This window comes from Panicum hallii, chromosome 4 (genome assembly GCF_002211085.1).
Source record: "Panicum hallii strain FIL2 chromosome 4, PHallii_v3.1, whole genome shotgun sequence".
In the NCBI taxonomy this organism is placed as follows: Eukaryota; Viridiplantae; Streptophyta; class Magnoliopsida; order Poales; family Poaceae; genus Panicum; species Panicum hallii.
Genome location: NC_038045.1, coordinates 44,563,995 through 44,588,845, shown reverse-complemented (window position 1 = coordinate 44,588,845; position 24,851 = coordinate 44,563,995). Strand labels below are relative to the sequence as shown.

The 24,851-nt window shown below is 45.0% G+C and overlaps 3 protein-coding genes across 4 annotated transcripts; 2 read left to right on the top strand and 1 right to left on the bottom strand.

The window, feature by feature from the left end:
* The first annotated feature begins 6,796 nt into the window (after positions 1 to 6,796).
* Positions 6,797 to 8,956, top strand: LOC112889620 (proline-rich receptor-like protein kinase PERK8). The gene is made up of 6 exons (XM_025956346.1): positions 6,797 to 7,499; positions 7,603 to 7,673; positions 7,789 to 7,865; positions 7,975 to 8,122; positions 8,232 to 8,393; positions 8,532 to 8,956. The coding sequence occupies exons 1-6, from the start codon at positions 6,797 to 6,799 to the stop codon at positions 8,724 to 8,726; spliced, it is 1,356 nt and encodes a 451-aa protein (XP_025812131.1). The 3' UTR covers positions 8,727 to 8,956.
* A 3,998-nt stretch (positions 8,957 to 12,954) lies between these two features.
* LOC112888509 lies at positions 12,955 to 13,634 on the top strand. Its single transcript, XM_025954733.1, has one exon. The coding sequence runs from the start codon at positions 13,070 to 13,072 to the stop codon at positions 13,415 to 13,417; it is 348 nt and encodes a 115-aa protein (XP_025810518.1). The 5' UTR covers positions 12,955 to 13,069; the 3' UTR covers positions 13,418 to 13,634.
* Positions 13,635 to 13,790: 156 nt separating this feature from the next.
* LOC112888508 (putative phospholipid-transporting ATPase 9) lies at positions 13,791 to 20,905 on the bottom strand. Of its 2 annotated transcripts, XM_025954732.1 has the most exons (12): positions 19,462 to 19,618; positions 18,695 to 18,793; positions 17,448 to 18,618; positions 17,255 to 17,365; positions 16,884 to 17,160; positions 16,693 to 16,781; positions 16,495 to 16,603; positions 16,100 to 16,312; positions 15,866 to 15,991; positions 15,682 to 15,780; positions 15,399 to 15,590; positions 13,791 to 14,930 (listed from the first exon to the last, which is right to left on the bottom strand). In XM_025954732.1, exons 2-12 carry the CDS (start codon positions 18,726 to 18,728, stop codon positions 14,283 to 14,285), a joined length of 3,069 nt encoding a protein of 1,022 aa, XP_025810517.1. In that variant the 5' UTR covers positions 18,729 to 18,793; positions 19,462 to 19,618; the 3' UTR covers positions 13,791 to 14,282. The 2 variants fall into 2 exon arrangements, with proteins under 2 accessions (XP_025810517.1, XP_025810516.1); XM_025954731.1 differs by having other exon boundaries at positions 17,448 to 18,793; positions 19,462 to 20,905.
* Between the last annotated feature and the right edge of the window lie 3,946 nt (positions 20,906 to 24,851).

Genomic DNA, 24,851 nt, shown 5'->3' with positions numbered 1-24,851 from the left:
GATCGCAAAAATCTCCTCCAGAAATCTGTGTGTTATATTTACCCTGAAATATCTAAAAATATATGCACATTTCAGCAAGTACCAAAAGTGTTTTCCACACATTGCACGCACGCTTTTGAGTCTACTTGCAAGACTTTTTTTTTGGTCATCTATTATGTAGTATGACAGGAATTACTGTGGGGTGTTTGATAAATTGTTAGGTCATACCATGCAGAACACGAGTTTCTTGTTGGGAGGCGATCTATAGTTAAAATATTCTTAAGTCGATGAAGTCAACAAACCAGTCAAATCACATCCTGTAAGTAAGATATGCCTCGCTCTATGTTTCATTAGAAGTACTTCACTAGTCAAATTAAAATCTCCTAGAGACAGATGGTAACTTTCCTTGTGTTGGTACTGAATTTGTCTCATCGCCTTCGTATATACTTCTATAAGTTTGAGCATCTTACAAATGATAGAAATAATATTTTAATTTATACTTGCTGATCGTCTTCACTACGCGTGCGTACGACTACTTCGCCTTCATCAACCATGCACGACTAAAGGTGTTGGAGATCAATCACAAATCATTCTCAATTCAAGCACAAACACATATAACATGTTGGTTCCAAGTTTTCGTAAGGTAAACTCACAAGATGGTGACCATTCTATGTTTGACAATGCAAGTTATAGTTGATCGTAAGTGTTGAATAATGTAATACTACGTTACAAAACATTGAGCCAAACCTTGTCTTAATACATATATGGTACATCAATATATAATGTGGCATTGCAAAATCGGCATGTGCACACTTGCAAAATGTTTAGTGTTAGAAAAAATGTGTTCCACTGACTTGTATTGTAGTCACATAAGGTGTGGTGATTGGTGAATAATGTGTGATACATTTTGATCTTAATTGTTTGACAACGATGAAGTTTCATTTGATGATTGGTGGATTAGGGTAGAGACAAGGGTGAAAATCTGACCAGGAAAGGGCTTAACTCTCTCATTATCCTTGGGGCTTGGAAGATATGGAATCATCACACAACTGGTGTGTGTTTGACAGTAATCCTCCCAACCTAGCTGGAGTCTTGCTGCTTGCCGGTGAGAAGATGGAATTCAAGGGCCTGGTCTGCTCGCGACTAGTAGGAGGTGCTGGTAGTTTAGGCCTAGCTAGAGATGGCAATGGGTACCCGACACCCGAAACCCGGCAGATTTTTACTCTATTATGGTACAGGTACGGGCTAATATCTATACCCATGGGTTTCTTAATGGGTGATAATATGTACCCAGCGGGTACGCGGGCACGGGTATGGGATCGTAGCACCCGAACCCGCAAACCCACGGGTTTTTTAAACCCGACATAATATAAAGAATGCACATCATATACTCATTTTATTATGGTCCAATAAGTTTATTTTGGAACTTTAATGTCTAATGTAGTGAACTAGTGGTGCCATGCTACGGATGGTGGACAGTAACTGGATATTAATCTAGCTGTGAACTTGTGATGTCTGATGTGATCAATGGTGTTATGATTTGTGAAACACTCTATCAGTCTTATGATTGATATTTATCATGTATTATTGTCTCGATTTTATGTATGTGTCTATTAGCTGATACATCTAAGTGGTTGAGTATTTAACAGATTGTCGGGCACGGGCAGCCCGCGGGTACCCGCCACCCGCGCGGGTACGGGTTTGGGACATAATATGTACCTGGCAGCGGGTATGAATTTCTTAGCGGGTGTATTTTATCCTGACGGGCACTGGTATGGGCAAGCAATACCCAGCGGGCGCGTGCGCGTTGCACGGGCAGTTCCGTTGTTTTATTAGCCAAAGGTGTGAACGTATTCTAAAAAAATATGCACATGTGGGTGTTTTCTGTAATGGTTATTGTTCTATTCTTTTTCTTAATACAAAGATACACACCTTTCGTACTTGTTCGATAAAAAAATCCATTTCTCATAAAGTGAGTGGATTTAATGGGAACGTGAGGTGCTCTATCTTCCATCAGGAGGGTCGAGAACGCGACATAAACGATCCGGCTTCCGACCAATGAGATTCAAACCCACAACCGAAACACTACGTCGTCTCTTGGTTATCAACCATATGTTGTCTGTTTTTCCTCGTCACGAAGGTTAATCGTTGCTCCGCAAATCGTGGAACACAAGTAAGAACAAGAAAGAACGTAACAAATTTGCAGATGAATGCTTAAGCTCACAAAGTTGGGAGTTTCACAATCGATGCTGGCAAATTATTCAAGAAAGATGGAATCTAAGAAACACCTAGTGGCGAATGCAACACAGATAGTTTGGGGGGAGGGGGGGGGCTGAGCTCCTTCTTCCTCCTCCAACTCTCTATTTTTCTTCTTTCCTCCTCGCTCCCATCCTCCCTATCATCTCCATTGATGCACCAGCGCGGGGGGGGGGGGGGGGGGGTTGCGGGGCTGAAGCTCATTGGCAACACCTAACCCTAACTTAGATGATAACTGCTGAATACAAAAATTTAGGGTCTGCCAAGGTATCCTAGATTTGTCGCTAATAGGCTCCAACATGGTACATGGTCCAACGGCCTAAAAAATAGTAGCATAGAATCCTGACAGATTCTCGGCGTTCACTTATTTCGATGATTTCTGTTGACTCAGACTAGATAATTATTAGGGATTGGTGGAAGTGGAAAGCTTATGTCCTTAGGATGTATATGGCCTGGTTGTCGATTTTTAATATACTGCTCCTAGATTTTGGCCCTGTTTGGCACAGCTGAAACTTGTTCAGAAGCCAGCTGGTGGCTAGCTGGCCAGAGAAGCAGCTGGTTAAACAAGCAGCTGGTCACGGACCCTGTTTGGCACAGCTGAAACTTGTTCATAAATTATTAACAATTAATATATCATACAATTAATCATAAATTACTCTTAAATAAGATAATGATAACTTAATTATAAATTAGATAACATAATTTGAAATTAGATAATTGATAGATCATCAGTGTATACACGTGAACTGTACATAGCGCTCCTTAGTCGAATAACAGAGACTGATTAGCCAGGCCTGCCGGCGCTCCTGGCCGGTGCGCTCCTGCTCAATAGCGCCTTCTTCCCGTCCGCGTCCGCCGCGTCCTCCTTCCCCGCAAGTAAGCTCCTTTCGGCCTTGCTGTATCATTCCGTTTGCTTGGTTGGCTACCTTTCCGCCTGCACCTACTGATTGATTCGCGTCGGGCGGCAGGGATTGCGGGCAGGATCGTGTCCACCACGGCGTCGGCGGTGGCTAGGCAGCTCTGGTCGCTCAAATCGGCCTCCACCAAGACGGGTAATCGCAGGAGCTGCGCAGGGAAGCGGCGCGGGGGGCACGGCGCGGGGGGGCGGCGCGGCGCGGTGGGGGGGGGGCGGCGCGGGGGGCCCGACGCAGGGGAGCGGCGCGGGGGGCCCGACGCAGGGGAGCTGCGCGGGGAGGCCGGCGCAGGGGGGCGGCGTGGGGGGAATGGATTGGGGAAGCGAGAAGCTGCGGAAGCTGGTGCGGGGTAGCTGCTCGTTTCATGAAGGCGGTCGGGAAGCGCTTGGGGGGGAAGCGGCCCATAAGCGAAGCGTTTGGCCAGCCCGCGGCTTAAACTTGCTCACAAGCTAGCCCATAAGCTGTCCCAAACAGGCCCTTCAAGGTGGACTCAAACTCAGGATGTTGTGTGCCTTCTACTTGGCTTGTACGCTCGGGCTGATCTTCTCCTTATGACATCCCGATCCAGGACAAAATTGAGCCCACTAGTGGCCCACATGTGTGTGGTATGGCATGTGTGGAAAGTTGTCCTAGCTTGCTAGTTGAGGGTAAGGCTCACCAACATATAAATCCAAGTGCCAAGTGCATTTCAACATCTGGGTTAATCCTTTTACGCGAAGTGAGGATGAAAGCGTAAGCAGGATTGATGTGACTGCGTATTGTACTCAGCGTGCAAGTAGGATTGAGCCATATTTAAGACCAGGACGTTGCACTCCTCCAAGTATTTCTTCAAACAGTTCTTATTCTTATCTATTATTTCTAAATATAATAACATCATTAAACAGCCTACCATTCTCACAATTATCAAATGTATATAGGAACAAGCTTACCTGCTATTGATATAGTCGACGTGCTCGAATTCTAATGATTGTCGGATGATGTATTCCAGGTATTGTTGCTGAATCACCCCGCTTATATCAGTCAACAATACCTGTTGTTGTATGATCTCATTCTGGACAGGATGTAATGCCTGATTCACGGAAAAAAGTGATGTTTTCATCAGGACTCCTATGTACCTACAATTTCTGTTTTACATGTTGTTATTCAAAGATAGATATATTTATGGACTGATGTACTTCCTATCGGATAGATTGGTATACGCCCACCAGATTGAATTGTCCTAATTTAAAATCTCGTGGGCTAGAATTTAATAAATAAACGAAAGCAAATGTGGCCGCCCTTCCATCGCTGTACGCTTTCCCCCATCCAATACGCATTCTGAGGTATACGTTCTCCTCTGTGCATGACAGTTCGTATGCATTCGTCTTCACGTAGCTGGAGCACCGCCAACAGCTCATCATTTCTCCTCAATCTTCCACTCTTGTTTAGAAGGAAGCAGTGCGTAGTAGAAACTGGCAGGGAGGCGACTACTTCGTCCTTCATTCCCCTCCGCCTCACCAGCCCTTATTTGCATAGATATAAGTTTAACAAGCCATGCATCATTGCATCCATGTACACACATACATATATATAAAGTCATAAACTCCGGTCGTCGTGTTCCAGCAAGCACGCACAGCCCAGCCACAGAGTCGTCGCCGCCACGTTCCTGAGCTCCCCTCAACGGCGTCGCTGGTCGCTGGGTGGTGGATGGCAACACGCTCTTGAAATATCTGCAGACCTCCATCAACCTCTGCTCTTCTTCTCCTTCCTCTTCTCAAGCCATCCTTTGCTTCTCCGGAGCAAATGCGGCATGGGAGCTGAGCTGCATTGCCTCGTCGATCGGCTCGCCCCGGTGCCGGCGTTGGGCGCGTGGTTTCCGGTCTGATCTTTGGAGGCGGTGCCGTCTTCCTGATCGTGATCCAAGGTACGGTTCCATTCCATGGCTCCTTATGATCTGCTTCCTGCATTGTTCTTCGCAATTCTTGTTTGGCCGGCCTTACCGGAGGATTGTGAGCTTATTATTTTTTAGAGTTAAATAATCATGTTTGTATCAGATTATTTCACCATTCTTCGTTATAATAGAATATTGCATTCGTTTACTCGTTTAAAAAAAGTATCCTATTTCTCCAGTGTTTTGTTTTTGGACCTGAAAATGCCGCCCCAATAATTTGCTCGGAAAGAAAGGAAGGAAGTTTCCATGAAATTTAAGCGAGCCAAAAGAATCTTCTCTTTTTTTTTACTTTAAGAGATGTAATTTTTTAAGGCCAGGAATCATGTTCTGATCTGTAGATTGGAAGATTTGTCAAAGCTCATATGCTGCGGTGGCTTAATTATTATTATTTTCATGTCCAACACCACTTGGATCATCTGTAAACTGTGGCAATTCTAATTTATTCATGGTACAACCTGATGGCCTGATGGGACTCCATGTCTGGAAGCAATGCTGCTTCCCAAGTTTCCTTTAGCAGGACATTGCTGCTAGTTCTTGATTGGAGCTAGCGGCAATGGCGGCCGAATCCTCCATTCCTGTGTTGATCTCTTGAGGGACATAAATACCGCATAATTTCCGCTCATGATGTTGTCATGACTGAAACTGAATAATTGTGCCTCAATCAGAAGTTCAGAGCTCAACCATGGGACATGGACACATGGTTCCATTCATCCTTGTTCCTCACAGCGCGGAGGGGATCAAAGGGATTCTTGAGAAAAAACTTAAAATGATATCGAACAGTCGATCTTGTTCATGACGTTGATGTTGTTTGAACCCATGAATTTCTGCTTCTGAGTTGACTTTGAACTAATCTGATGAAGATGAGCAATCATGACAGGATGATCTTAGGAACAATGTGGCTCTAATTGCTTCCCTCCAATCTCAGCTCTTGCAGAAGTAGGACAAGAGAATGAGAACTCTGCTCCAGGCTCCGGCCGCTGGCGCGGCCGCCGGCGCCGTTGGAAGCGTACCAAACACGCTGGCAACCCCAGGCAGCGGCCTTCCTCCATCCTCATCGTCGCCGCTGACACCGACCGGCTCCACGCCGCCACCTACTGACACGTCGTCCACTCCTTCCACCCCTCCACCGTCGCCGTCCTCTAATCCACCACCACCTTCTCCGTCTTCTCCAACTCCGCCGCCGCCTTCTCCTTCGGAACCGCCGCCCTCACCGCCAGAGGCTGCACCACCTCCGCCTGCACCGGTTGCCTCCCCTCCGCCGCCGGAGGCATCGCCTCCGCCTCCACCGGCCGAATTGCCGCCCCCACCACCGGCGCCGGTGCCCACGACCTCCCCGCCACCTCCCCCCGCCGTCGCACCGCCCCCACCGGACAATGCCGCGCCCCCGCCTTCCTCCACGCAGGCGCCGCCACCACCCTCCGCTCCCCCTCCGCAGCGGTCCCACGCCACGCCGCCTTCTTCAAGTCCGTCTCCTCCCCCACCCGCTGCGCAGCCAACCGCGTCTCCCGTGGCCGCCACGCCGCCGCCGCCGGCGCACCCCACCGTGGATTACGCCCCTCCTCCGCCGACCCGGACGAGCTCAACGACCGCCACGCACTCGCCGGCGGCAGTTGATAGTGGCGCCACGCCACCGCCGTCCAGCAGCAGCGGGCTGAGCTCCGGAGCCACAGCCGCGGTAGCGGTCGTGGTGGTGATCGTCGTCCTTGGGTTCGCTGGCATGTTCGTCTGCCTGTCGAAGCGGCGGAAACGGAAGCAGGCCGCCCGTTACTACGCCGGCTTCGCCGTGCCATCCTACACGCCGCAGCACCTGTCCGGCGAGGCGCCGTTCCTGCGGCCGCCGTCGGCGCCGGGGTCGATGAACTTCAGCATGAGCGCCGGGGGAGGCCCGGGCATGTCTGCGCCGATGAGCCAGGGGTACGGCCAGCAGCAGTGGGCCCCGTCGGCCAACTACAGCGCCACGATGGGGAGCCAGGGCCCGGCGCGGAGCGTGGCGACGACGGCGTCCGGCGACCTGAGCGTGGGCAACACCAAGGCGTTCTCGTTCGACGAGCTGTACGACATCACCGGCGGGTTCGCGCGCGAGAACGTCCTTGGCGAGGGCGGGTTCGGGTGCGTGTTCAAGGGTACGCTCGGCGACGGCAAGGTGGTGGCCGTGAAGCAGCTCAAGGGCGGCGGCGGACAGGGCGAGCGCGAGTTCCAGGCGGAGGTGGAGATCATCAGCCGCGTGCACCACCGCCACCTCGTCTCCCTCGTCGGCTACTGCATCGCCGAGGACCACCGCCTCCTCGTCTACGACTACGTCTCCAACAACACGCTGCACCACCACCTCCATGGTAGGGGAAGGCCGGTGATGGACTGGCCGACGAGGGTCAAGATCGCGGCGGGCTCGGCGCGCGGCTTGGCCTACCTGCATGAGGATTGTAAGAAGGATTATTTCATCTTCTTGGACATCGATTCCTTTGTCTTTTGAAGTGTTTCTTCGGTAGGAAAATGTAGCCAATTTTGTTGGTGTTTCTGTTGCAGGTCATCCAAGGATCATCCACAGGGACATCAAATCCTCGAACATCCTGCTTGATGACCAGTTTGAAGCTCAGGTTTGTTCCTCTTCCTCGCAGCAGAATAGCAACATTTTTCAGAACTCTAGACACTTCTCTTTCTGGGAAACGCATGTTCAGCTCCTGATGACACTTGATCCGTGTCCATGGTCAGGTTGCCGACTTCGGGCTCGCAAGGCTAGCAGAGAACGATGTCACGCACATCTCAACGCGTGTGATGGGCACATTCGGGTAACGCATCTCTGCATGCTCATTCATATCAGCAAGTAGTAAAAAACAACAAAGAGGATGGAATTGCATCGATCAGTGCCAATCATGCATCTCTGTCTGATGCACGCAGGTACTTGGCTCCAGAGTACGCGTCGACGGGGAAGCTGACCGAGAAATCAGACGTGTTCTCCTTCGGCGTCGTGCTCCTGGAGCTCATCACAGGCCGGAAGCCTGTCGATTCGTCGCGTCCCCTAGGCGACGAGAGCCTTGTTGAGTGGGTAAGCTACTAGGCTCCAGCACAGTGCTGCTACCACTACTACCAACACCAACCTGATCACTGATGACAACATGCTGTTCTGAATCGCAATCCACCTTACTTTACTACAGTCTAGACCGCTACTGAACCGGGCAATCGAGAACCAGGAGTTCGATGAGCTCGTCGACCCCCGCCTCGACGGCAACTTCGACGACGTCGAGATGTTCCGTGCGATCGAGGCGGCCGCGGCGTGCATCCGGCACTCAGCTGCCAGGAGGCCCAAGATGGGGCAGGTACCAACTACTGAGTGCTGAAAAAGCCTCATCGACCTTGCACTTAGCAAATCCGAAAAACTGAAAGTGCACAATCCAACACTTACATGACATGTTGCTCACCACCAAACTGAGCCTCTCTCACCGGTTTCCCTCCAGGTCGTCAGGGTCCTCGACAGCCTGACGGACGTCGACCTCAGCAACGGCGTGCAGCCGGGGAAGAGCCAGATGTTCAACGTCGCCAACACCGCGGACATCAGGCAGTTCCAGAGGATGGCGTTCGGGAGCCAGGACTTCAGCTCGGAGTATAGCCAGCAGTCCAGGTCGAGCATAGGCAGCAGGAGGGATTTCTAGTCATGAAACAACCTGTAGAGTTCCTCCACCTGCTCTTGTTCTAGTTTCCGTCCGACGATTTTTGCTGTGACTATGTATTCATCCTTTGTTGTTTTTTCTACAGTGATCACTACCATGCTGTTTCTGATTTTTGTTTTTTGGTCGATGTGTAAATTGAGGTAAAAAGAAAATATGCACATGAGAATGTATTCATTGGCTATCATGAATGGTAGTTGCGGTTTCTTCTCGTACAACAGTTACTTTCTGCAGAAATATCTGACCAGTTTCCTTTGTACAGTATTACTCAACTGTCTCCTCTGCTTTTAACACTTTCTGCGCTATTGTCCGGGAGTACAATTGTGCATTGACATCAAAGATTGATCAGAGCCAAACAACACCTACACTATTAAAATCTACCAATCAAAACTCATAAGACGAAACAAATGGAACCCCAGCTACCTGCCACCAAGTACTGAAAACCATTTGCAGGCACGGAGTTCCAAAAATGCATACCTGTGGGAGTAAAAGTGCCACCAAAAATAGTTGCTTCTCGGTGGATCACCCAGCATGACATGGCCAAATGTCAAATACAAGGAGCATGGTCGTGTATCGATTTTTAACTCCACCTCTTTCAAGAGGATGCTATTCTCTCGGACATGGTATGATCTTTAAAGTAGCATATTTAGATTCTAGTTATTCTATATATATTGGAAAGAGCAAAATGCACCAAAGGTCCACCAACTTGTAAAGATGTATGTTTAGGTTCATGAACTCCAAAAATACATTTTAGGTCCATCATCTTATAATTTGTGTCACTTAGGTTCATAAACTTTGAAAACACAGGTCCATAAACTCTGAAACTCTGAAAGTGTATTTTTAGGTCCATAAACTTATAATTTATGTCACTTAGATCCAAGTGCATTTTTAGATCCATTAACTTCATCCATGAGCGGTCGTTTGGCTATAGACGTGCCCACAATGGTCGTCCCGATATCGCTGTCCATGAATATCTTTTAATCCCTTACCGAGAAACACTCTGGGTTAACCCAAGTCTAATCTTGTCACGAGATTTTTCACTACAACACCTAGCGCCACCATATCCGGTCACCCACGCCACGGAAGATATAATATCCCCTACCACGGTATACATGTTGTTGAGTCCCTCTGTGACCTCCTCCACCTTTCTCAAACCATCACCCCCTCTTCTCCATCCATATGACGAGGTTATATCTAGCTCCGGAACTCACCAATGGCAGTCTGTAAGCCCCATTTGAATCCTAATACATGTCAATAACCTCCAAGATAAATCTTTCATCCCTCCTCTCTCCTCTCCCTATGCACTTGATTCGAAATCGGGGCTCAAATTTGACCCTTCTAGCGAAACTCCAGCAGTGTGCTAGCACAGTGTAGATTTATGTTGGTGCGATATCAGTGCATGAAGACTAGCTGGTGGGGTATGGACCTGGGTCACACAAATTATAAGTTTACGGTAGATCTAAATGACATAAATTACAAGTTTATGGATCTCGAAATGCAATTCCGAAGTTGATGGATCTAAATGACCTCTTTTATAAGTTGATGGACCTCTGATGCATTTTACTCTATTGGAAAATTACGGCAAGATTTAACGCTTAGGAATATCAATAAATGGAGAGTGAAAGATTTGATACGGACATAAATTCAGGTGACATTCTTTGAGGCTTCGTGTTTATGGGGAAGGCTGAAAGGAATCCATGCTTGTATCCTAATAGAGGGAGAAGGTGAATTAGGTAATTCCAAAATTTTAACCTATGCCTCAAACTAGTTAGCATAAAATATAATCTAAAATATATTATCTAGATGTGCAACTAGGATTCAATTGGTATGAAAATTTTATCATAAAAAATTTTGCAACCTATAACCAATCCTAGCAAGATACTACACTAAAAATGCAAAGCCATACAAAATTTGCAATAAGAAATACGGAAGCTTAAAGAAGAGGATGAGGGGAAGCAAACTCTTGACGCGCGGATTTATCCCGTGGTATCGGTAGGCACAAAGCCACCCCTAATCCACGTTGTTGAAGCACTCACGAGTATTGCTTCCCGATCACCAAGTCTCTTCCGGGACTTTTCTTAACTTGCCACAACGGCTTAGCCACCAAGGCTCATGTCAAGTTCCCGATCACCTCGATATCGTCTCTACTAAGAAACTTCTCCATGAAGGAAAGGGATCTCCACGTCCTCCTCACAAAACCGTCATCGCCGCTCACACCGAGTTGGAGGGCCGATGACTTGCCGGTGAACCACCAAGAACTCCAAGGGGCCGGCACACCGAGATACAAGCTTTGGTTCACTCAAGAATCAGCACACAAGGCAACTACACCTTGCACTCTCACTCTAACTAGAGCTAGCCTAGCACTCTCACTTACAAAGCTTGTGCTAAATCTAAGGATGTGATCAATATGCTCTTCAATTGCTTGGAGAACTTCTTCGAAGTGTAAGAGGCTTCTCACGAACTCCAGCAATCTCAAATAACCCGGGGTGAGACCTTATATAGGCCAGAGGGCAGTTTATTGTCGTTGCTTGCTTTTACCTAGAAAAGCATAAAGCGTCGGTTCCACCGTCGGTTTAACTAGTTACACTCAGCCTGCCTACTAGCCGTTGAACTCCAACTGCCATCCTCTGCTGACCTCATTGCACCCACGTAATGCACCGACGACCATCGTTTTAACCGGTGCTGAAGACTTTGCTGGGAAAGCCTTCTGGAACCAAAACATGTGTACTGACAGTACGCTTGCACCGACAGCTTCTTTTGCATCGTCGGTTTAACCGGTGTCTCCGTTATTTCTTCACTTGATTGCCATGTCATCTCCTCATTGCACCGACGCCTCCATTCTTATAGCGTCGTTTCAACCGGTGCTACTGTAATTTCTTCACTTGATTGCTGTATCAACTTACCAAAGCACCGACCTGTACATGCCATATCAACTCACCAAAGCACTGAACCTTGTCCAAATCATGTCGGCTATCATTTGGACACCCCTAAAATATTTTATCTCTGCATTTCACTACAACTTGGATATCTTGGCAGCGATTTGGATCATTTTGTATATGAATTGGACTCCATCCATAGGACTAAAAATCCTACAAATTTAAACTTATAAACTCGTTAGTCCCATTGACTATATTATCACACAATCACTAAAATCACAATTATGATCTAATTGGACCATGTTCCTTTACAAAAGGCTAGATAAAAATTCCCACAACATTTTTAGCCTTGAGATGCATTTGGTGTTATTCTTTGGTGGGTATCCCTGCTAAAAGGGCCAGAGATCATGACACTGCTGGTTTTGGCAGACTTGTGCCTACTAAAATACTCGTATACCCCAAATATAATACGAGTGCATGATTGGAAAAAAAAAAAGAGAAAGGCGGGTAACCTTGCCCACTAAGCAAGCAACATGCTATGATGGCATATATCTGAGCTTTAAGCTTTAGAACAAGGCTGGGTTAACCCTCCTGCTGCGTGGAAAAAGCTTCAGGAAAGCGCAAACCTGATCGAATTCAGTGTCCTATTCCATCTGCCAATGAAATGGAAGAGGCGAACGAAAAGGAAAAGAAAAACTCAAGCTTTTTCTCTCTCTGATTCAGCAAGGCGGCCAATTGCAAGTTCACATGGAGAAACGGTTGTCAGTGTGCAGGAGAATGTATTTCCGGCGATTGATCATCACCATCCGTCGCAAGCTGAAAATGATTGGGGTCCAGACGTCAAAATTCAAACATTGACTCGCAGTTGGGATGAAATATAGTTCCTCTCTGTCCCTTTGATTCTTCTCCATCCAATTATATTGTTATTGGCATGCACAGCCATGGAGGCTGGAGCAGATCAGATCAGAGATGTTCTTTCCCTTTTCCTAGATACACACACACACACACACACACACACACACACACACACACACTCAGAGACACCATCAAGCAACATGGCATGAGAATGAGATAGCAGTAGCACCCCCATCATGCTTCTTTCTCCTTTTCTTTCCATGTTGGTGCCCACTCAGTAGTCCTTCCACACACACACACACACACACACACTAAAGCTGACCTCCAAACCCTTTATTCATTTTTCTCTCTCTTTGGCTTAGTTTTCTTCCTCCCCTATCCTCTCCTCTCCTCCATCCATCTCACCACTACAATACCAAGCATTAGTACCACTAATGCTACTACTAAATTGCAAAAAGCAAGGGACACTTTTGCCTCCCTCACTGCTCCCACCCATGCTCACCTCATGGGCATTGGCATTGCCTCCATCCTCAGCTCAAGCCAAGCGCTGCGCATTCACCACCCACCAACCCTGCCTGCCTCGGCGCGAGAGCAAGAATGGCGGCCGGCATGCCAGTGACACCGACCACGCCGACGACGACGATGCCGCTGCCGAGCTACCAGGTGTCCGGCGCGGGCGCCGCCCCGCGGCACGCCGCCTCCGCCGGGTCGTCGATCGGCGCCTTCTTCGGCGTGCTGGCCGCGGTGCTCGTGCTCACCGTGCTTTCCTGCGTCTTCGGCCGGGTGTGCGCCGCGCAGGCCGAGCGGCCCGACGAGTCATACGACTGCACCAGGCTGGCGCTCTGGCGGCCCCGCCGCGCGCCGCGGAGGCGGCCGCCTCCGGCTGCGGAGGCCAAGCAGCAGCCGGCCACGGAGGGACCGCCGCTGCCGCTGCCTGAGCCGTGATACATGACGCTCAGCTTCTTCATCTTTTGCTGCCCTTAATTGCAGGTTAGTATGGTAGTAGGAAAACTGAAAATAAAACAGAAATTGTAAATCGATGTAATGTCTTTTTAACCTTTGATGAGTTCTCTTCAGGTCACTGTTTAAGCTTGGTTTACCTCATGGCTGTCACTGTCATTTCCATATAGCAACATCATAGTATTATAATTCTTTTTTTTTTGCCATACTGCCTCACAACCAACTTTTAATCTACTCACGTAAAGTGTACTTCCTGCAAAATATATTTTGCCAATCTTTCTTCCACTTTTCATCTGACCAACTTGAACAGAACAACAATTACAAAGGCAAAACACAGAGCCATATGGCCTCCCCCAGATTAGCAAAGTCATGCAAACAAGTGCAATTTACATAAATCTCTTAGACACAAGTGTAATTACATCGGAAATCATCCATTTAGGATTCTTTCCAAATAATAAAACATGAAAGCCACTCAAATCAGAAGCCTTACCATTATTGTTTAAAATACAATTGAGATAGGACAGGCAAGGGGGGTAAAAGGAAGACAACGCAAAACGAAATTCTACCAATCTGGTTACAAGCATCTACATGTGTGAGAGAAAGGCGAAAAAAACCCACAAAGCCTTGAACTGCTAAAAAATGAACTTTACAGCAGGTATTCTCTTGGCCTCCTTGTGATCTATCTAAGCAATCTGTGATCTTGCTCTATCATCTGAACTGGAACTGCTCCCACGACAAACATCATAGAAAGCAGGAATCCAGGAATCCCCAGGTTCCAATCAGTTCAGCTGTCATCTTTCCAGAGACAATATCCTATAAGCTGTACAAAACGCAAAATCTACTGAAAATGCTATTCCCGAACCTCTAGCTCTGTCTCCCTTGTTATTTGCATAGCCTTGCCGTCTCGACGAGCAGAGATACCGACCATCCTCTGCTGTGATGATGTCCGATGCCGTGATGACAACTGCCTTGCTACTTCCGGATCTTCAGCCTTCCCTAAGTACCTTTTCCACTGAATCTTGTTGTGGAACATCGGGAAAAACCGGATCTGGATTGCGGCGTAGCTGAAGTAGGGGACAAGTGTTGCCATCACGACGAAAAGTGTCACCAACCAAAATGAAAGGGCCGGGGCCAACTGTTCAATGAAGACCATGTATGCTGTTGTTGAGAACCTCGGGTTTATGGCACCATAGACCAGGAGGAAGAGGTACCAAAATGCGATGCTGCCCCATATAAAGATGTGCTGGATTATGGTGAAGTAGTTCACAGAGAGCGCCATTTGACAGTTCACGACCCATACAATACAAGTGTACATGATGACACCTAGGGCATCCAAGCCCGCAACTTGACCATCCTGACGGAATGCCTGATCCTCAAAGGCAGTGATGCAGAAAAAAAAGATCAAGACAGCATTCATAACACCATTAAGCATCCAGCCAAGTATCCGACGCCAACTGAATAATATATTTTGCACTCCTTCTTGGTAGAGCTGCGGATACTGCAAAGGAACAGAGAGAACATGAAGCTAAGTAAAGTAGGTGGGTAAAACAATGGGAAAACAAGCGTGCACAACTCAAGCACTTTGGACCTTCAAATAACTTGAAAGATAGTGTTTTCTTGATTTGTCTAATATGGCAATGAAACTGGGACTTCAAACCCCAACAATAGGACTTATAAAGGCATTTCTAAGATTGAATAAAAATGCTTGGACTAAGACATAGTACTTACAATGAAAAACTCTTCTAATCAGCAGGATCAAAAGTAAAAAAAGAAAAGGAAATCTTAGGCCTAGAGAAACAAAGCAAAATTATGTAGCTTGCACTAGCCCCAAGGGTAGAAAGCAAACTTTCTTCAGAAAATATAGGGTAGAACATGTTTCCATGATGTACCAGATTTGACATAGAATATATCCAATTTGTCAACTACTCCAACTGATTTTATTTGCTCTCCGCACTGTTTAAATTACCTGTATGCACAGCCTGGCAGACACATCCTGGTCAAACACCCCCAAAGCAATGACAGGAAGGGAAGTGAAGAAAACATTATAGAGTGACAAGAACCAATCATTATAAGCTGGCTTCCCGGAGAAAGATGCAAACGCTTCGTACAGAAAGATGGTGACACCGAAAGTAACATTCTTGTAGAAGAAATAGCATATCTGCACATTAAGCCCCCAAAATGTTATCAGAAGACCTGAATTACAAATCCTGATTAGTATATATCATGATAAACATAAATGGCAACTATACCATCACTGAGATGCGCCGGTAACACCAATGTCCATGCACCAGAAGTAGCCGTTCCAGAAAGCGGAATTGGGCAACGGCAACATCACTTGCCATGACAGCCTAGAAAGTCATAACCAGAAACAAAGAATAAGAAAAGAAACCATGGGCACAATTAATAAAATTTACAAAGCATCAAAATAGTAACCTGCATTCCTTCAGCACCACTAATGCCAACCCCTATGTCAGCTTCTTGAAGCATCCCAACATCATTTGCCCCATCACCTATTGCTAAAGTCACTTTATGTGTTACTTGTTTAACAAGTCTTGTAACCTGAATAGTTGCACTATGTTATCGTTTTTGCAAGTATACTCTAGAAGAAAAACACTTAAGAAAATATATTGAAAAGAGAGGAACTTAAGAATAGAAAAATAATCTGACCAGTGCCTTCTGTTTTGGTGAAGATCGGCAACAAATCACTGATGCACACTTGATAGCAAGATCCAAGAACTTTAACTTGACATCATCTTCCAAAGCATAAGTTAGTGATTTACCATCAATGATTAGTGCGAATGATTCAGTGCTAACTTGAGTTGAAGGTGGAATCTGTTTGATCCCAACCTCTATCTGATCCATAACCCTTTGCTTTGATGCCTGGTGAGCCAACAAAAAGGATGTAACCATCAACTGACTAGGTCAATTGGGAATGTATGCCTTTGTTATTTTTTTTTTCAAACACTAGGGGAGCTATCACTGTAAACATAGGGCATTCCAAAAGTTGACAGTGTTTTATATGTAAAATGCCTGAAACATGCCTGATGTAATCAGTTATTCACCTTAGTAATTGCAAGTTTGTCTCCATTTTTCTCCAATGCGATGATGTCAGATTGTTCCAGTGTGATGATTATCTGTGTCATGCCTTGCCTAAGTAGGCTGCATGCAAACCTGCAGTTGGAGAAGCACATGAATCAGAAAAGGAAAGAGTCCGGTTGAAATAAAATGTTCCTATTTACATGCATGAACATAATGCATACCCAATATTTATAGCTGTCTCCATCTTGTCACCTGTCAGGACCCATATCTTAATTCCAGCTTGTGCAAGCTTGTCTATGCATTCAGGCACCTGAATATGTAAAGCACACATGAGTACAGGAACAGGCAAGGTTCTCTAGAATGCATACAAATAAGGTGTGGAACAGAAAGGCTTATCCACGAAAAGGCATACCCCTTTCTGGAGCTTGTCTTCAACAGCGGTGGCACCAAGAAGAATCAAGTCCGTTTCAATGCTATCAGCAGCCTGCTCAATTTTTTCATCTCTGTCAGCACTTACAGATATTTTGGCAGCGTTCAATTTTTCATTGAATTCCTTGTACTCTTTGTCATCCAAGACACGGTATGCTAGAACCAAGGTTCTTAGACCAGAGTCAGAATACTCATTTATGTGTCTTCTTGTAACTTCTTCAATTTTTCTTCCATGTGGTGCAAGTCTTCTGAACATCACACTGTTCACATAGAGACGACAATTAAAAAGCAAGGAAACAAACAAAAGTCTGACAGTGACCTGTGACTAAAACATGGAAATCATAGAGCACTAACCTATCAGCGCCCTTGCTGAGAAGTAATATCCTTCCCTCTGGTTCCTTGACTATCACAGACATCCGTTTCCTTGAGCTACTGAATTCCAATATATTTAGGAGCTCATACTTTCTGTATCAGAATGTGAAAGGAAATTAGGTACTAAGGAAGTAATGATAATCGATAGAGGAAAGAACAAAGAAATGTGAGTTACCTTTTCTCAACAACATTCTGACTTGGATCTCGTTCACGAACAATTATAGTTGTCAGCGACCTCTTGTAAAACTCAAACCCTAACTCTCTCGCTGCGATAACAAATGCAGCTTCATCAGGGGACTCAGCTTCATATGAAACCTTCCCATTTTCATCTTTTTCAGCTATGCATGTGTGGCAGATGGCTAAGAGCCGGAAAAAATCTCTTATCATATCTTTATTAGGCTCATGTATCCAGTTTCCATCCATTATTCGCGGATCCTTGAAATTGAACCCTTTAACATGAGGACTGTCGTCAATTTTCTTGTCCTTGTGGCCTCCATTCTCAATGTCATCATCTAACCGGGCCCCTTTCCTCATAGCCATAGCTCTCTCAACTTCAGTGACACCCTGACCATAGGCAGTGCCAGCAATTGAGCACTTAATGAACTCCATCATGTTACACGTCAATGTCCCAGTCTTATCAGATAGAATTGTATTGACCATACCTAGTTCTTCATTTAGATTTGACGTGCGAGCATGAGTTGGCTTATCTGATTCTTCATGATACATTTCGATATCCTGATTGATGAATAGAGCTTGCAAGAGCTTCACCATCTCTATGGATATGTACAAAGAAATTGGTATGAAGTAGCTATACAGCATCAAGGCCGTCAACAAATGGAAGAAAGATGCCACAGTAGCTCGTTTTGGATCATAGAATATAGTACTAGCATCTGGACGAAGATACCACCTTTTGAGCTTGCCATCTCTTAGATCCTCTTTGGTCCAAATCCCAAAGAAGACAGAACCAAGTAACGCAATCATGAGTAGAGATGACATCAGAATGTAAATAATTTTATCCATTTTCTTCTCAATCTTACTTCTTTTAGATGGTGGATCAGTAGCATTTTGCATCACTTTAGTATCATGACCTGTGAAGATGACAGCCCCATATATGTAGTCTGTGTTCCGTAGTTTTGAGTCCCGAAGAAGAAGCTGTTGGGGTGACAGAGGATACTGCTGGCCTTTCCATTCCATTGAACCGACAAAAGAGTATAGGTTTGCATTTGGGTCTTCGCATTTTATTGTTTGTCTGACTTCTCTGAACTTTATGTCCTCTTTTAAATCCAATGTCACCTCGAGAGCTTGTTTAATTTTCAAATTTGTTTCACCATCAAGGTTCATAGTCTCTACATAACAGATTCCATCCGGATAGTTAGATGAAAGCAGAATCATATCAGCGGGAAAGAAATTATCCTTCTCCACCTTTATTACACCTCCAACTTTGATGTTCTTCCATTTTGTCTCTTCAAAATTGCCATTGCCCCTATGCACTTTGACTATCCGGTTATTGAGCTCATGATCCTGGGTAATGTAGTTGCACAGATCTATTTAATATACCAATAGCATGGAAAATTTACATTAAACATTCAATTTAACTGAATTACAGTAACACAGTCAATTACAACTAATATTGGTGTAAGCAAACCATCACAAAATGTCTACAGCATGAACTATATGAGTTTATATCAAAGTTAATTATGTTACACCTTATTCCTGCATAAGCTCAGCATTTATACATAAAAAGGAAGATGACTTCTTGGAATATTAAGTGCTAAACTGAGACTACAAACTATTTCTACATCACGATGCACAGACACAAGTAGAATGGACCATTGTGAGTATAATCCATAATGAATCGCATGGTCAAATCACAAGCATGGAAAATAATCGAATTAAGAATTTAAGTTGTGGACACCAAAATGCATGGTAATATAGCTCAGTGAATTGTTCAGAGTGAGAACTCTTTGTTTGTGTAATTAAGGAATACATATTATTTCCCCAAACCTAGATGTATAGAGAATGGACGCATCAATCCCGACACCAAAAAAGGGGGGGAAATTATTTTTTAGCTTATTAACATAATACGAGCTGTTTGAGTCCTTTTGAACTACAGTGGTTATGTCATGAACAAAAGTCAATAAATATTATAGCTAGGATGTGAACATACTACAGATCACAAGAATAATTACCTGTTGTTTCCTCCTCCAGTCCTCAACCCCTTCTTTGGCCATGGTGGCCACAATCACGACACAGAGTGGGGCAAGCGCGCTCACTGCCGTGTAAGGCGCGAGGGGGGTCAAGGCAAGGATACCCGAGACAAGGAAGTAGAAGTTGGCTACCCTCCTGAACTGCTCGAAGAGGGACTTGGGCAGGAAGGTGCCCAGATTGTACTTTGTTGTGGACACCTCATTCAGCTGGTATCTGAATCCCTCCTCCCCGAGCCTATCCGGTTCATTGACGTACACGACCCGAGAGAACCCCACCGTACCAATCCGCGAGTGATCATCGCTGGGGCCCCTGTGACAGCGGATGAACGTCAACAATGCGCTGAGCTTGAGCTTCTCCAGCCTCTTGATCCGGTGCCGCGCCATTCCTCCAGACTCAATGGAATCACTGCACCAAAGCCACTCCCCGAACGCCCCTGAGAAGCCGACAGGGCCACAGATTCAGGGTTCTTGGCCGCCACCGCCGTCAAGCAGCCACCTTGCTCCAATCTTGTTGAACAGTGGGGGCAACAGAGCTCCAAACCAATCTTACTGCAGAACGCAATCGGCAATTCCCTCAGAAGGAGAGGAGCTCAGATTCGAGCTGCAATGACCTCCAAGGAAGCCCCCCGCAATCAATTCCAGCTCCCCTCCCACCCAACTCCACCCCCCCCCCCCAACCTACCTAAAAAAAGCAAATACGCCACGCACGCACAGAGAGAGCTGCGCAGCGCAGGGACTGAGCTGGGCCGAGCCGCCTCGGCGGCGGCGAAATCACCTCTTTTCCAAGGAAGAAGGAGAAGAAGAACACGTCAACAGAGCGGGTCCTCCGAGATCCCGCCCTGCCGCCTCGGCGCCGCCGCCGTCCTCCTCCGCCCCGCTTCGCCGAGACGCCAAAACCGCGGCTTGAGGCGGGCACACCGGAGGCCCCGATCCATGCGGCGCCCGGCTTTCCCGCGGCGCTGCGCTTGTGTCTCCTCCAAGAAAGAGAAGGGCCCTCTGAGGAAGGATTAATAGGCGGCGGGAATCTCCATTCCCGCGGGTGCGGCAAGGCAAGGCAACAATGCGCCCCGCGGCGCACGCACCGGGCACGGAAGGCACCCAGAGACGGACCCCGCCCCACCGCACGCGGGTCGGGCCGGGTTTGCCTTGGTGTGTCCGCCGGCGAATCAGGGTACGCGGCGAGGGGAAGGAAGGTCCCGCTCGGCACGGGAAAATTCCAAGCTTTGGCCTTTGGGAAGGAGGAGAAGTGAGAGAGAGAGAGAGAGAGAGGGAGGGAGAGGCGAGGCGAGGTCAATGGAATGGAGTAGGCGACGGGGTGTGCAACCGCCACGCCGAGGGAGGGAGGAGAGTCTAGTCTAGAGAGAGAGGGGAGGGAAGGGACGTGTGCGATGGGTTTGGTAGGTGGTGGCGTCGTCGTCTCCCCCCTCCCTCTCTGCCTGTCCTCTTCTCTGCTCTACTCCCCCCCTACTATAATGGTGATGGCTGGATCTGCTGCTCTGCCTACGTGGCATGTCTCCCTTCGTCATTTCCTTCGCTGCTTGTGTGTATTTTGCTTCCTCATGAAATATAAAAATTGATGAGCCCATCACTTTCTTAATAAAACAACTGTACACGTAATCGTTTAAAATTAATTGTTACAGTTTCCTCTCTATTGAATTATTGTAGCTTTCGTGAATCTTTTTTAATGATTATTATTGATTACAATTCCGCATAAAAATTGTGTCCGGACGTCTTTGAGTCTTAAAGATTGCATAGGGTAAAGATGTTTTACTTGTAATTATTGTAATTGTTAAATTTACCTTTTCTGGTCTTTATGTTTTGTAGTGTTTTTTGGTTGGTTTGATACCATAGTTCTCGGAACCTCCATTTATTTATCTCAAAAAAAGTTCAATTGTTAATCATGCAGCTTGTTCATTTAACCTCTGTTAACTCTATTTTGTATCTTAATAGCCCTCTAATCCTCTGGTACCGGGTCACTTCACCTCCTAAATGCAATTTTGTGGCACCATTTCACTTGCCTAGTTTTGACAAATACCAAGTCCACGTTATGGGTTTGGTGGCTATTTTTGTTTTGGAGGAAGGGTTTTTGCACTGCCATCCCTCTTGTGTCATAAGCAAGAGTGTAAATCAAGAATAAAGCACATATATTGGACGGAAACCAGAAAAAGGTGATGTGGATTGTAGTTATGGGGGGAAAAAAGACGATGTGGCTATCAAGGTGGCATGCCGCCCTCAAATAAGCAGTTTGCGAGAATATAGTTCTTCCCTTAGCCCATTGCATGATGAAAAGAATCTACATGACAAATTAGCATAAGATGCACATGTTGACATAGACTGCCATCATAGAGTGATGTATCTCGCAAATGTGCAAAAAGAAAAGAAGTTTTGATACATAATAACATTTACAAACTTGGAGTAATGTTTACAAAATGATATATTTTTAGACAGTAGAATAAAATTGATATTTTTCTCGCAAAAAAATAAAATTGATATTGTTTCTAGTGTTTAAGGTTAATGATCGAGTACTGCCCTCAAGTGCCATCCTTATCATTGATTATGTTAAATCTGCCGCCAAATGAAAAAGAATAATGCGTGCCATTCATGATAGAAAAAAAAAACTTTGACAGATCATAAACACCTTAACCAAGACGTAGAGCTCTAGGTGCTCACCTTCTCGACCTTATCGATCCATTTGTGTACATGCATCTGCAACTTTCAGGAAGCTTACCTGCTAAGAAACAAAAGGGCTTTGCTTCTTAGCATGTAACTTCTAGAAACCTGAAACCTTCAAGAATTAGGATATGTTTATGTAGGATATATGACTCACCTCTTTCTTTCTTTCTTTCTATTCTTTTCAAATATATTCATCTCCATTTTTCCAGGGAGGTTCTTTGAAAAAAGAAAGAAATCTCTCCAAGGAAGGAATAATATTGTCTAACTATATCTTTTTGCTATATTCCTGAGAATATGACGAGATCAGTGCGGAGATATCCAGATTGATCTCTAATGGCTTTAATATGAATGTGTAGTCCTTTCTATAGAATATCACCTCTAAAAATTATTAAAAATGCACAAGGAAACACATTTTATTTTTTTTATTACAGGAAAGACACATGAGCACATCAATGCATCACATGCGAATGTGTCCTCTCTTTCTCACACACACCCGCCCTAAAAGTAAAATTATTATCTGACAAACAAATGCACTTAAAGCAACTAACACATGCATTTACCACTAAATTTTTACTGAATTGTCCAGGGCAATACAATAAATAAAGTATCTTACTATTGCTAATTGGAGGTTCCTTTTGAAGCCTCCACGTGAAGTCACATGGACACTCTAGAAAATGAGAGAAATTATAAGAAACCTCCACGTGAAGGCACCTACGATCCTAAGTGGACAGAATAAGAGAAACCATAGAAATTCTTAAAAGAACATGTGGCCATCAGTTGGTATAATATTATTATAATAGCTTTTGGATCTACTGTGTTTAAAAAAATTATCCACGCGTGCCATTACATTACAGGGGAAAAATATCCCATATCCTACGATCCTTCCACCAAAATTGATTTATTGTTTCAGTTAGGATATCACGGCTAACAAATATTGTATCTGACAAAGGTTCGGAACCAAAGCTGTTACAACACGTACTCAGATATTTTATAATATAGAAACTAACTTAACAACTCCAGGCTTTTTAAGACTTAGAATCAGATCATATAAAAGCAAACCACCGCCCGTTCTCACGTCGTATCGACTCTGCTGGTAGGAACAGACGTCGGCTGTTCTCGAGTCGTATCTATTCGGGCTTCCGCAATCAACGCCCTCATCCCTAACCAGAACCAAGTATCAAAACCGAAAGAAAGACTTATACCATTAGTTTAGTGTAAACTAACATAGCTTGCAGTTTTAGATCCGTTTCATTATCTCAAGTTCAAAAGCAAAAAGGATTTATGCAACAAGGGTAATAAAAAGGTAAAAGCACTAAGATTTACTACTATTTTATCTCAAAGGAACGGTAGTTAATCCAGCTAAGAAACTAGATACGCGTCTGTCCATATATAAAGAAAGTTAGCATCCTGCCAACTGTCTGTTGTTTTTGACTTCTACTTTCGGTACCTGCTACGGGAGAAGAAATGAACCATAGTGATTGCTCCTTATAGTCGTTTCAAACACAGTATGCACTACAAATTTCAAATTGTATTGACCTCGCTACCGAAAATAAAATAATTATAATATATTATTTACTATTGAAATATTATGAATCTATGTTGCAAATTTGTGTAATCCGTCTTATGATGCCATAAAAGTAAGGAAATTAACACGTGCAACAAGTCGAAAATAGCAAATTCGATCGATTGTTCATCGTGATGAATTTAAAAACAAATTCTAATGCTAATGTCACCAACAAATGCTAGCCCGTGCGGTAGCACAGGATGGACTAGTATCAGCTTAACTAAAAAGAAGCTGAGAATCCTCTACGATGAATTGCAAGCATGTAATACAAAAAAGACTTGAAGACGACACTTTTGGTATCTGTTTTTTGATTGAGGGATCAATGATCCTTGCAAACTAATCCAATTATCAAAACATTCAAAAAGCTTCTGACTTCCTGTTTAAAACCGAACATATATTTAAAATTCTGATTTTGATGGCACCTATGGTCATCTGCTATGAAAATACCATAGTACCATACTTAGGACCCGGAAATATTTGATGCCTCAAAGCTATCACCCATGATTTTTTTTTTGACGCCCCGTGATTGTTTACCCCATGAGCAACTAGATTTCACTTTTTTTACTGGGATTAGTAGTTACTTTTGATAAGGGATACCTTTAAAACCTTTCAAATACAAAGAGTCGCTGATTCCGTGGTTATTTAATTCTTTTGACTGTTCCGGTGTGAAGTCAAGTCAAGCCAGTAAAGCGACTAGAAGGCATAAAAGTCTGCTAAATATACTTCGAGCCAATAATGATAGCAACTTTTGTGAAATAGGCGGCCCTGTGATATCTTATCAGTCCTCTGTCACTCTTGGTGTCTCAATCCTTCTAAATTCTTACACCAAACTAAACAACTTAGGAACGCTTTCCTTTGTCTAAAAAAAACTTAGACACCATTATCTGCTTTGGTATCTTTGCGAAATGGTAGAATAGAAAAAATAAGCAAATCAATGAATTTCATAAGAATGCAGTGAAAAGACATAAGATTGCATAACAGAGACAATTCCCAGGAGAAGCCATATAAATGCAATAATGTAAAAGGGCAAAGGTTGAACGACACAGAATATAGTTGATGTTCCACCTCGCGTTATAGTTCATTCAAATACCTGATCATCCGTCGGGTCAGGTCAGGTTCTGATCGGGTCAGGTTC

What these genes read in the sequence shown, in the direction of transcription:
- LOC112888509 (XM_025954733.1), top strand. Translation starts at nt 13,070, where the DNA reads ATGGCGGCCGGCATGCCAGTGACACCGACCACGCCGACGACGACGATG.
- LOC112889620 (XM_025956346.1), top strand. Translation starts at nt 6,797, where the DNA reads ATGTTCGTCTGCCTGTCGAAGCGGCGGAAACGGAAGCAGGCCGCCCGT. An exon ending in ATGACCAGTTTGAAGCTCAG is followed by an intron (nt 7,674 to 7,788) that starts GTTTGTTCCTCT and finishes GTCCATGGTCAG; the next exon opens with GTTGCCGACTTCGGGCTCGC. An exon ending in ACGAGAGCCTTGTTGAGTGG is followed by an intron (nt 8,123 to 8,231) that starts GTAAGCTACTAG and finishes ACTTTACTACAG; the next exon opens with TCTAGACCGCTACTGAACCG.
- LOC112888508 (XM_025954731.1), bottom strand. Translation starts at nt 19,863, where the DNA reads ATGGCGCGGCACCGGATCAAGAGGCTGGAGAAGCTCAAGCTCAGCGCA. An exon ending in AAGACAAGCTCCAGAAAGGG is followed by an intron (nt 16,782 to 16,883) that starts GTATGCCTTTTC and finishes TTACATATTCAG; the next exon opens with GTGCCTGAATGCATAGACAA. An exon ending in ACCGGCGCATCTCAGTGATG is followed by an intron (nt 15,591 to 15,681) that starts GTATAGTTGCCA and finishes CTTAATGTGCAG; the next exon opens with ATATGCTATTTCTTCTACAA.